Here is a 12,004-nt window from a genome sequence, read left to right as displayed (position 1 = left end):
TAATTAACTTTTACATTAGTGTCCATTACTCCAGTGAAAATAATTCACACATGGAGAGAGCTAAACCCATTGTGCTCTGACACTTAATTCCATCACACAGCTTTCTTTTAAGCTGCTCGGAGTTCCTTTGTCTGCTGCACCTCCTTTCTCTTCTCCCTTACAAAACAAACACCACAACAGCAAGGAATGGATTCTTCTACTTTATATTTACATGGCATCTCTTACCCAAACCCCTTATTTCACTACAAAAAAAATATCAGGCCACCAAAGAAAATGTTTCTCACCACAGCACTCACAAAATCAAGCAAGGTACAGATAAAATTTTGCAGTGCCTTCAAATTCTAGCACACAGGTGTATGTTTAAACACTGAAAAAGCCTGGAGCATGCCTGTAGAGTCCTCTTCATTAAACCTCAGCCCTCTCTGCTGGTGAAATTCTAGTTTTCATCTTCAAGCTATGCTTTTTTCTTTAAGAAGCAAATCAAGGCTACTAAAGTGAGGTTTTCTTTGAACTTGATTGCTCTTCCTTCCTCCCTGCTGCCTGTTATCACAGAACATTGCATGTTCACTTCTATAACTTATTCACATGACCTGAGCACTTACAACTATTCCAGTAAGTAAAATGACTTCATATCCTACCGCACCTGAAGATTACATTTTGCTGATCCCAGATCACAGAATCAAGCAGGTTGGCAGAGACCTCTAGGATCACCAAGTCCAACCTAGCACCCAGCCCTAGCCAATCAACTAGACCATACCAGTAAGTGTCCCAGCCAGGCTTTGCTTCAACACCTCCAGGCATGGAGACTCCATCACCTCCCTGGGCAGTCCATTCCAATGCCAATCATTCTCTCTGCCAGGAACTTCCTCCTAACATCCAGCCTAGACCTCCCCTGACACAACTTCAGACACTGTCCCCTTCTTCTGTTGCTGCTTGCCTGGCAGAAGAGCCCAACTCCACCTGGCTACAGCCTCCCCTTCAGGGAGTTGCAGACAGCAATGAGCTCTGCCCTGAGCCTCCTCTGCTGCAGGCTGCACACCCCCAGCTCCCTCAGCCTCTCCTCACAGGGCTGTGCTCCAGGCCCCTCACCAGCTTTGTCACTGTTCTCTGGACATGATCTGTCCATTGCATTTGCTTGGACTCCAAATAACATTTTTGGACCCCTTAAAGTTGCTTTCTCTCTTTCCTCTATCAAAATCTGAAGGCAGCCTGCTGCAGTGCTCTATCACCCTAACTGTAAAGAAGTTTCTCCTCATGTTGAGGTGTCTACAACTACCTGAAGGGAGGTTGTAGCCAGGTGGGGTTGGGCTCTTCTGCCAGGCAACCGGAAACAGAACAAAGCGGGACAGTCTCAAGTTGTGCTGCAGGAGGTCTAGGTTGGATGTTAGGAGGAAGTTGTTGGCAGAGAGAGTGACTGGCATTGGAATGGGCTGCCCAGGGAGGTTGCCATCCCTGGAGGTATTAAAAAAAAGGTCTGGAAGGGGCACTTAGTGCCACTGTCTGGTTGATTGGATAGGGCTGGGTGGTAAGATTGGACTGGATGAGATTGGAGGTCTCTTCCAACCTGTTTAATTCTATGATTCTTTGAAATGCCACCCCCAATGCTCCCCAAACAGCCCTCAAGGCGATCAAGCACAGCAAGCTCAAGCAGGCAGCTGGGGCTGAACGCACAGTTCTTGCCCCGCAGAAGCCTGCAGAATGTTTGCTCAGCACACATCTGACGAAGCAGTTAGAGCTCAGACACCTTCTAGCTGATCAGTTTCCGGAAAAGAGCTCAAGGTTCAGAGATCCCAGGCGGAGCAGAGCGCGCGGAGCTGCCAACAGCACAGGGCGACACCTGCGCGCTGGGCTCATTAAAGATTTAACCAGAGGAGAAATGGCTGGCAGCTGCCATGCTTAATGCACAGCTCAGAAACTTGGGGAGAAGAGAGAAAAATGGAGCTACCTTTGGATGAGGAGGACGGCACTTTCACCAACATTTCTTTGACAGACGATCCAGGTAAGCAGCTACTGTAACCTACTGACAGCATGCAGCTTGTGGGATATATAACAGCTCTGGGGGAGCACTCAACTCTGCAGGTCCTGCCTACCAGCTAAAAAGTATTTTTAGCACATCCCCTCCAGTAAACTTTTCTAGCTGTGTAGTCGAATAAGCCTTGTGATTAGTTGAGAGTTGAGATCTTGGGGGTATGGAGGCTACCAGAGCTTGCACATGACAGCATATGGTAGCGTACATTTGTCATCTGAGCAGATACAGCCTCTAGGCAGGAGTGGTTAGAGAAATGTTAACTCTTCAGCTGCTGCTATCAAAGAATATAGAGTCAATCAGGGTTGGAAAGGACCACGAGGACCATCTAGTTCCAACCCCCCTGCCATGGGCACGGACACCCTACCCTATAGAGCTAATGCTGGCCCTTCCTCCTGAATACAGAACAACAATTGCCCGATGCACCCTAGAGAGGGCACACAAGAAGTGATGAAAATGAACTGGTAATGGGAAGAGGCTGATAAATGTAAACCTTCTCTAGTAAGCATTTAATTGTTTTAAAAGAAACTACAAAACCCAAGCCTGCCTGTGCCTCCCATCCTGCCTCCACCTTCTGCCACAGAAATGCTTTGGAAGTAGGATAGTTCTACATACTGGAAAAAATACCAAGAGTTAATGTAAATTGATCATAAATTATTCAGAAAGGTGTGCCCAGAGTATCAACTTGATGGTGTCAGCATGGCTGCCACAGAGCTCTGCTAATTTACACCAGGAATCTGGATTACTTATTAATGAGTAACACAAGTATTTCCTTCTCCCCTCCCCCTTTTCTTTTGAGTGTTAAGAATGTCTTGGCACATTATCTTTACCTCCTATATGAAAAAAAAAGAACGTGGAGTTGATTTTATTTCTAGCAGACAGTTTTCTAGCTACTTCACATTGAGTGTAGTGATGCTGAACTGGCTGTTTGATTGAGCTTTGTCCATACAGCCCAGGGACACCGAGTTGTGGTCCAGCAAACTATTTACAAGATAACTGGCCGAGCTCGGTCCAAGTTGTGCAGCTGTGGAGGGTTCTCCTGACAGTAAATTTCATTCCCTGTAGCAAGGTGTAGAACAGTAAGCCAAAGGTATCCTGTGACACTTCATCAGGTTGTCCTGTGTGCCATCGCAAAGCACCTACAGGAAGGCCAAGAGATCAGGCCCAGCCAGCATGGGTTTAGAAAGGGCAGGTCCTGCCTGACCAACCTGAGCTCCTTTTATGATCAGGTTACCTGCCTGGTGAATGTGGGGCAGGCTGTGGATGTAAAATCACAGAGTTAAAGAATCAGTCAGGGTTGGAAGGGACTACCAAGATCATCTAGTTCCAACCACCCTGCCATGGGCAGGGACACCCTACCCTAGATAAGGCTGACCAGGGCCTCAGCTAGCCAGAGCGTCAGGTAGTCTACCTGGACTTCAGCAAAGCCTTTGACACAGTCTGCCACAACAAGCTCCTGGCACAGCTGGCAGCTCCTGGCTTGGACAGATTCACTCTGATATGGGTCAAGAACTGGCTGGTTCAAGAGTGGTGGTGAATGGTGCCACAGCCAGTTGGCAGCTGGCACTGGTGGTGTGCCCCAGGGATCAGTGCTGGGCACAGTCCTGTTCAGTATCTTTATTGATGACCTGGACGAGGGGATTGAGTCCAGCATCAGTAAGTTTGCAGTTGACACCAAGCTAGGAGCAGCTGTTGGAGGGTAGGAGAGCCCTGCAGAGGGACCTGGCCAGGCTGGATGGTGGGAAGAGGCCAATGGGATGAGATTTAACAAGGCCAAGTGAAGGGTTTTGCACTTGGCCCACAACAACCCCAAGAAGCACTACAGGCTGGGGACAGAGTGGCTGAGAGCAGCCAGGCAGAGAAGGACCTAGGGGTGCTGATAGATAGTAGCTGAACATGAGCCAGCAGTGTGCCCAGGTACCCAGGAGAGCCAATGGCATCCTGGCCTGGATCAGGAAGAGTGTGGCCACAGTATCATGTCCTTGTGCTGGGACCTCGAGAACTGCAAACAGTACTCCAGGCGGGGTCTGAGGAGAGCAGAGCCAAGGGGCAGAATCCCCTCCCTTGCCCTGCTGCCCTCACTGTTCTTGCTGCAGCCCAGCACAGGGTTGTGTCTGGGCTGCACTCACACTGCAGGCTCCTGTGGAGCTCTTCATCAGCCCAGACCCCCATGGCCTTTTCCTCAGGGCTGCTCTCAGCCATTCCCCACCCAGCCTAGAGCTGTGCTTGGGATTGCACCCACCCATGTGCAGGACCTTACACTTGGACTTGTTGAATGTCATGAGGTTGGCCTGGGCACAGCTCTGCAGCCTGTCCAGCTCCCTCTGGATGGCATCCCTTCCCTCGGAATGCAGTCTTCATCTGCAAGTTTCCTTAGTGGAGTGAAAAGCCCTTGCGGCAGAGCAACAGGGGTTACTGAGCCTGGTTAACTGAGAACACTGAATATTTAAAGGCTACTGCCCTTTCAAAATGGAGCATTTCTCTGTTTTTTAAAGCACGCAGGTATTAAAAATAAATCACTTCTGTGTACATCAAGATGAAGACGGAGGAGGTCTAGGCTGGATGTTAGGAGGAAGTTGTTGGCAGAGAGTGATTGGCATTGGAATGGGCTGCCCAGGGAGGTGGTGGAGCCATCATCCCTGGAGGTGTTGAAGCAAAGCCTGGATGAGGCACTTAGTGCCACAGTCTAGTTGACTGGATAGATCTGGGTGCTAGGTTGGACTGGATGAGCTTGGAGGTCTCTTCCAACCTGGTTGATTCCACGATGGAAAGAACTAACAGCATTTGTGAAACCATTATCACCTTTAATGAAAGAAATACCTTTTTACTTAGAAACTCATAGCACTTGATTCATAGAATGGTTTGAGTTGGATGTGACCTTAAAGATCATCTAGTCCCAAACCCTCCTGCAATTCAGCCTTTTTTATTTCTTTGTACCTTTTCCTTTGTGGCAATAATTAATTAAAGGTGAAAACAGTACAGTTCAAACAGAAACTCACCTCAGAAGCACAGACAATAGCTTCTTCTGTTAGGAAAAGGAAAGCACATTTCTATTCTGGTGGTGAACAGGGAAGCCTCTGTCAGCAGTCAGCTTACGCAGGCATCTGTAAGGCTGCCAAAAGGAAGTGAAATGCTTGTTGGTGTGCATTGACTGAGCCGTGGAGAAAACAGGCTGGACACCAGGGCTTTAGAAAGCAAACATCTGAAAACACCAGCACCAAGGGCTCAGAAACTGAGTCCAGAGCAACAAATTCTCTCTTCTAGGTCTGTAATTGCAGATACATGCATTCAGCTAAACTATACCCTTTGCTTGATATTCTAGGGAGACTGGTGCTATTTTAAGCAAAAAAGGACACCTTTCAGTGAAATTACAGATTAATTCCTTTTGCCAGCAGTATCATCTGCTTAACTGGAGCTCAGGATAGAAGGAACTACAGATAGATTTCTCAAGTGAAACTTGTTATTCCTATGAATTTGATACAGATAACAGTATTACACAGCACAGATGTGGTTGGAAGACACCTCAAAAGTCCTCCAGTCCAGCACTGAGGGGTCAACACTAAACCATGTCCCTAAGTGCCAGGTCCACACACTGCTTGAACACCCCCAGGAATGGTGACTCCAGCACTGTCCTGGGCAGACCATTCCAATGTTTGAGAAACTTTTCAGTGAAGAAATATTTCCTAACATCCAGCCTGAACTGAACCTCCCCTGGTGTAGCCTGAAACCATTTCCTCTTGTCCTGTTGCTTATCACTAAGGAGAAGCTGGCCCCCTCCTAACTCCAACCTCCCTTCAAGTAGTTGTAGCGTATGATAAGGTCTCCCCACAGCCTCCTCTTCTGCAAACTGAACAATCTCAGCTGCTCCTTGCAGCCCTTCCCTGGACACAGTCTAACACTTGGATGGCCTTGCTGTAATGAGTGGCCCAAAACTGAACACAGTACTAAAGGTGTGGCCTCACCTCCTTGTTCCTGCTGGCTGTAGTGTTTCTAATCCAGGCCAGGATGCCAGTAGCTTTCTGGGCCACCTGGGCACACTGCTGACTCACAGTCACCAATCAATACCCTCAGGTCCCTCTCCAAGTCGCAGCTTTCCAACCACACATCCCCAAGCCTATAACTTACCATGGAGGTGGCATGACCCCAGGTAGAGGGCCTGTCACTTGGCCTTGTTGAACTTCAGTTAGCCTTGGCCCATTGGTTCAACTCATCTAGATCCTGCTGCAGGTCTTCCCTACCCTGTAACAGATGGCCACAGCCACCCACCTTGGTGTCACCTACAAACTCAGAGTGCACTTAATCCCTCATCCAGGCCATTAACCTGAGTGTGCTGGTTGACAGCCGACTGAACATGAGGCAGCAATGTGCCCAGGTGGCCAAGAAGGCCAATGGCATCCTGGCCTGGATCATGAATAGTGTAACTAGCAGGACCAGGGCAGTCCTTCTGCCCCTGTGCTCAGCACTGCTCAGGCCATACCTTGAGTGCTGTGTCTGGCTCCGGGCTCAATTCAAGAGAGAAGTTGAGGTACTGCCAGGTGTCCACAGGAGGGCGCCAAAGGGAGGCTGTAGCCAGGTGGGGTTGGTCTCTTCTGCCAGGCAAGCAGCAACAGAACAAAGGGGACACAGTCTCAAGCTGTGCCAGGAGAGGTCTGGGCTGGATGTTAGGAGGAAGTTATTGTCAGAGAGAGTGATTGGCATTGGAATGGGTTGCCCAGGGAGGTGGTGGAGTTGCCGTCCCAGGAGGTGTTGAAGCAAAGCCTGGCTGGGGCACTTAGTGCCGTGGTTTGGCTAATTAGAAGGGTCAGATCATAGGTTGGACTCGATGACCCTAGAGGTCTCTTCCAACCCGGTGAACTCCGTGCTCCTGCTGTTCTGCGCCATTACAGGGAACAAGGCCCAGCACACACCCCGGGGGCCGCCACAGGTGAGCGGCCGCCAGTCAGGTTTGTCTCCACTCACCACCGCTCCTCGGGCCCAGCCTTCTGCTGCAGCTTTTCACGCAGCGCAGGGGGACGCGGGTCCAGGGCGCGCTGCTCCGCGTTAACCGAGCACCTCAAAAGCTACAGGCTGAAGGAGCACGAAAGGAAAGGCCGAGCAGGGTCTCTCCGCAGGCGGCAGGGCTGTGAGCGCCTCAGGAGGGCTGTGAGCGCCTCAGGAGGGCTGTGAGCGCCCGCACCCCGCGCCCCGCACCTGCTCCCGCACGTGCCCCCACAGGCACGCCGCGCGCGCCCCGGGCCCGCGCCCGGCCGTTGGCTGCGCGCGCAGGGCGGCGGTGCGCAGGCGCAGTGCGAGGCGCAGAGCTGCGGCCGGGCCGGGGCCGGGGCGCAGCCCGCAGGGAGGCGGCGGCAGGTGAGGGGCAGAAGGGACGGGACGGGAGGGGACACGGCGGCCGTGGGGGTGTGTGTCTGTGTGTCGCGGAACGCGCCGGGCCGCCGAGCTCGCCCGCCTTGCCAGGTGCCGAGGGGAGCTTGCGCGGGCAGGGCCGCAGAGCTGCTGGCGGCTGCCGGAGGGTCCTGCTGGGCAGCCCGCGGCAGCGCTGCCGCTCCCCCGGCAGCGGGACCGGCGCCCCGGCGCTGCCCGTAACCCTTCCTGTCCCGTTCGACAGCCCAGGGTAGGGATGCAGCGGTGGGCGGCGGGGGACGCGCTGCGAGGTGCTGGGGCCGCAGAGGAAGCAGGCACATCCCTGCAGGCCTGATGGCCGTGTCGCGGCGGAACGGTGCGGACAATGCAGGGGCTCTTCTTCTCCATTTCTGTTAATAGCCCATTCCAGAAAGATCGGTGCCGAGAACCGCATCACCGAAACGTCGGGTTGTGCCGTGCGTTAGAAGCTACCCCGGAGCAGCTGTGCCCTGTCAGTGGTGTTTTATGTGCCACGCAAAGCTTTGGGAAGCGTAATCGAATCCTCTTTCAAAGCATTCTTCTTGCCCTGGGCTCCAGTGAAAGCTTTTCTGCACCCACTGCAAAAAAAGAGCATCTTAAAGGCAGTTACACCAAGAGCTGCCTCAGTCCTCTTTTTCCTTTTTGTTTAAGCAGGACACCACTCAAGAAGAATACTCTCTTCGAAAGTGGAAAGAGCCCAGCCCACAATGATGAACGCCGACATGGATGGTATAAGTTCTTGATGATCTTGCTATTTTCTTCCTACTTAATACAATTGCCAGCTGTTGCAGAGGTTGCATTATAACTCCTCTGATTTATTGCAGCGGTTGAGGCTGAGAATCAGGTGGAATTAGAAGAGAAAACACGGCTTATTAATCAAGTTTTGGAACTGCAGCACACACTCGAAGGTTAGCAGTTTGACACGCCAGATTTTTCACAAGCACACAGTAACAAGCACAAGAAGAGAACTGTCCTGCCCCAGAAGGGACACACTGAATGTCTAAGCGTTCAGAAGTCCACCACTTAGGCAGCTGGAGGTGCATAAGCAAGGTCTCAGAACCACTTGTTTGCTCCTCCTCTCCGTGTGAGATGTCTGCTAAGCATTTGTAATACCCATGGAGCACGAGTGGTAGGGTTCATGTTCAGGCATATCAGTTGATGTGCATCTTTGAGTTAGCTCATTGTGGAATTTTGGTCTCCAGATAGTTTAGTTTGCAATAGCTTGATGCAAAGCTTCAAGCAAAGGATAAAGATAAGAGCAGTAAATCCAAGTTGGTCAAGATACTGTACAAACTAATGCAGGAGAAACGGGCTGTAGCTAAAACCTGCGAGTAGCACAATAAGGCAATACTTGTGGAGTCTCCTTCCCTGGAGCCTTTCAGGGCCTGCCTAGATGCATTCCTCTGTGATCTGTGTTAGATAGTATTGTCCTGCTCTGGCGGGGGGGTTGGGCTCGATGATCTCCTTGGGTCCCTTCCAACCCCTAGCATCCTGCCCTAGCAGTGTTTCCCACATTAAAAGTATGTAGGCACACAGAACATACTCCTTGTGGTATGCAACCCTGTCTAATATCTTTCTTCTAATGTCACCTTTGCAGATCTCTCAGCACGAGTAGATGCTGTTAAGGAAGAAAACTTGAAACTGAAATCAGAAAACCAAGTTCTTGGACAGTATATAGAAAATCTGATGTCAGCATCTAGTGTTTTCCAAACCACTGACACAAAAAGCAAGAGGAAGTAAGGGGTGACTGACAGACGATGCCATTGTTTTGCTGCTGTCTTTTGTTTGTTTGTTTGTTTTAATTGGCATAGGCTACATGAGCTAAAATACTTTCAGTTTGTGGCTTTGCTGGGTACCTGGATTCTAAACTTTGGTGATAAACAGAATTCAGAGCGTCATCATGAACAGGAGAAGTAAGTTTATGTGTTGTTGAGATGAAGCAACGTGCAAATGTAGTGTAGAGACTTACTAAACTTTAATATTTGTTTTTAAAAACGAGCATATCTTGTTCAAAATGGGGTTGGGTTTGTCAGGTGAAACAGAATTTGGCACTCTCTAAGCTCTTAGGAGTAGTGTTCTTGATGAATAACACTGAAAAATGATGGTGTTGAAGCCTCATTTGATAACAGTACTCTAATAGCATCACCTTTTTCACCTCACATTTAATGAAGGACTGGCTAGTACTGTCCATAGCTCTGCAAAGCAGTTTTAAACTCTTGTAAAGCAGTTAGTTTCTATCCAGTAAATAACAGTGTGACATTATTTGCAGGGCTCATGTACAGAAAAGCACTTAAGATTTTTTGGGGGAAGGGGGAGGGTGAGGGAAAAGGCACAAGGAAAAGCAGCTTACATCAGGGAAATGCCAAACTGATGCAGAATCAGGGTGTTTGTACTTCACAGGATGTACACTTCAAACCATTTTCACTTTCCTCAAGGAATGATCAGGCACAGCATCATGATGCATGAGCTTCCTCAAGTTTTTGAGTTGTGTGATGAAGAGTTATGTAAAAACCTGAGTAATAAGCTTTACAGAAACAGGTCAGTAAATGTTCCTCTTGCTCAGTGTGAACAGTCTGCAGTGAGGAACTGAGAACAAGCCTTTCCTTGCCACCTTTTATTTCCCTCCTGAAGTGCCAAACTTGTCTTTGCTTCAGGCCTTAGAGCAGCTGTTCTGTCCCAGGGCCTGAGCTTGTGAAGTACCTCGAGGCACTGCACAAAACCATCTGAGGCAGAAAGCTGCAGTGGGGCAGTGGTGGCTTTTGCCTTTCAAATCTGTGCTGCTCTGAGCAATGCCTGGTGTGCAGGTGCACTGCTTTCACAGGCTTGGCTGCTCGTTAGCAGGTGTTGCAAAGGAGCTCAGCCCAGATTATGGGTCTGAGCTCTTCCCACAGAGGCAGCAGGTCTAGCATAAGCAGTATTAAGGGAGAGCAGAAGCTGGAAAGCAAAGAGTGATGTAGGTTTTAGCAGTACCTGGCTGCATGTTTTGTCTGGCCGTAGAGCGGCAGTGCAGGCTTATTTATGGATGTTACCTAGAAGAGAGGTCTCTGTCTCTTCAGTAATGAAGCTGTTGAACACATGGTAACCACTAGGTTCAAGGATCTCTCTCAGCCTTGCTGTGAGGACTTCTATAAAGTGAAGCTGCAGGAGCTGAAAGAATAGATGAAATAGTGCAATAAATTCCTCACCACCACCCCCACATTTCTCGGCAGCTAAGCACTGCTGTGTCTCCAGTGTAAGCTGACGCTGTGAGATTCCTCCCTCCCAAAGGAGGAGGTTCCCATTTCTCCCCATTGAAGAGACTGCACAATGCTCCCTGGAGCAGCAGCAAGGTCAGATGACTGCAGATCACTAACAGTTTGACTAAGGGCTGTTTACAAGTCTGAGCTAGGAAACCTGATGACAAAAAGGCTGACCTACCAAGGCACAAATAGCTGATACCATTTGTGTCACAGGGTCCTGTAAACATCCAAAATGATTTCACCCTCAGTGGACAATGCTGTCCCATGACTGCCTGCCTGAAACTCTACAAACTCACCCAAGAATTGCTGATAAGTAGAGTAGATCATACAGCCCAGGGTTTGAGCATTTGAAGAACAAATCACACCAAGCACTTGACTTGTAAAGATTGCATTGCAGCCATCCTAGCTTTAAAGCCATCTCATTGCACACCTCCATCTGCACGGTAGGAGATCAAGTGGTAACACAGCATGCGCTTGTTAGACTTCAGCAGTTCCCCGAGATCAGGCAACCTTAATCCCATGGTTTTGTATTGTAACACTGGGTAGTGATACTTTATCCATCAGTGTGTATATAGTAGTCATCTCATCTCATCCATTTTTGCATCCCACTACTGTGGCCTTCATTTAACTTATGAACATTTTAAAGATGTTGTATTTATGACTTTACACTAAATAAAATCTTTGGATTTGTCTCAGTTTGCTTTTAACATTTGTAAATCCTAAAACTTCTAACTATCTGCAAGCAAAGGCTGGGTTTGCTTTCGTCTTAATTGTTTCTACACAGCTGAAGTGTCTAAGAAACTAGCTGCAATTAGCAAATATTAAAGCTGGGTTAATTAATCCATTTTCAGCAAATCCCCAGTTTGGGGGTCATTTGCTATTTTCACCCATGAATCCCAGATGTAGGTTTACTTCTCTGTTGTGGTTAAAGGAAAATGATTGGCTGGCTGCAGCCAGTGTTGTCAAAGCTAAAACCTGCCTCCATCCAGCCTGACATTAAAAACATCCAGAGATGAGGCTTCCACCACCTCCCTGGGCAGCCTCTTCAGAGTCTCACCACGCTGACGGTAAAGAACTTTTTCCTAACATCCAGTCTGAGTTTACAAACTTCTAATTTTGTTCCTTATGAATTAATGTATTTTTACTTGGCTTTTAAATCAGAATGGTTTAGGTTGGAAGGGACCTCAAAGCTCAGCCAGTTCCAACCCCCCTGCCATAGGCAGGGATACCTCCCATTAGAACAGGTTGCTCAAGGCCTCACCCATTGTGGCCTTGAACACCTCCAGGAAGGTAGCATCCATAACCTCCCTGGGCAACCTGTGCCGGTGTTTCACCACCCTCATGGTGAAGAACTTCCTAA

At 49.2% G+C, this 12,004-nt stretch overlaps 1 protein-coding gene across 1 annotated transcript; it reads left to right on the top strand.

Moving 5' to 3' along the window:
• Positions 1–7,296: 7,296 nt before the first annotated feature.
• On the top strand, positions 7,297–11,339 carry SCOC (short coiled-coil protein). The gene is made up of 4 exons (XM_064149519.1): positions 7,297–7,375; positions 8,060–8,134; positions 8,230–8,313; positions 9,003–11,339. Exons 2-4 carry the CDS (start codon positions 8,113–8,115, stop codon positions 9,143–9,145), a joined length of 249 nt encoding a protein of 82 aa, XP_064005589.1. The 5' UTR covers positions 7,297–7,375; positions 8,060–8,112; the 3' UTR covers positions 9,146–11,339.
• Positions 11,340–12,004: the final 665 nt, after the last annotated feature.

The sequence above is a fragment of the Pogoniulus pusillus genome, chromosome 10 (assembly GCF_015220805.1).
Source record: "Pogoniulus pusillus isolate bPogPus1 chromosome 10, bPogPus1.pri, whole genome shotgun sequence".
Taxonomy (NCBI): domain Eukaryota; kingdom Metazoa; phylum Chordata; class Aves; order Piciformes; family Lybiidae; genus Pogoniulus; species Pogoniulus pusillus.
This window is presented reverse-complemented; position numbering and strand designations above follow the sequence as displayed.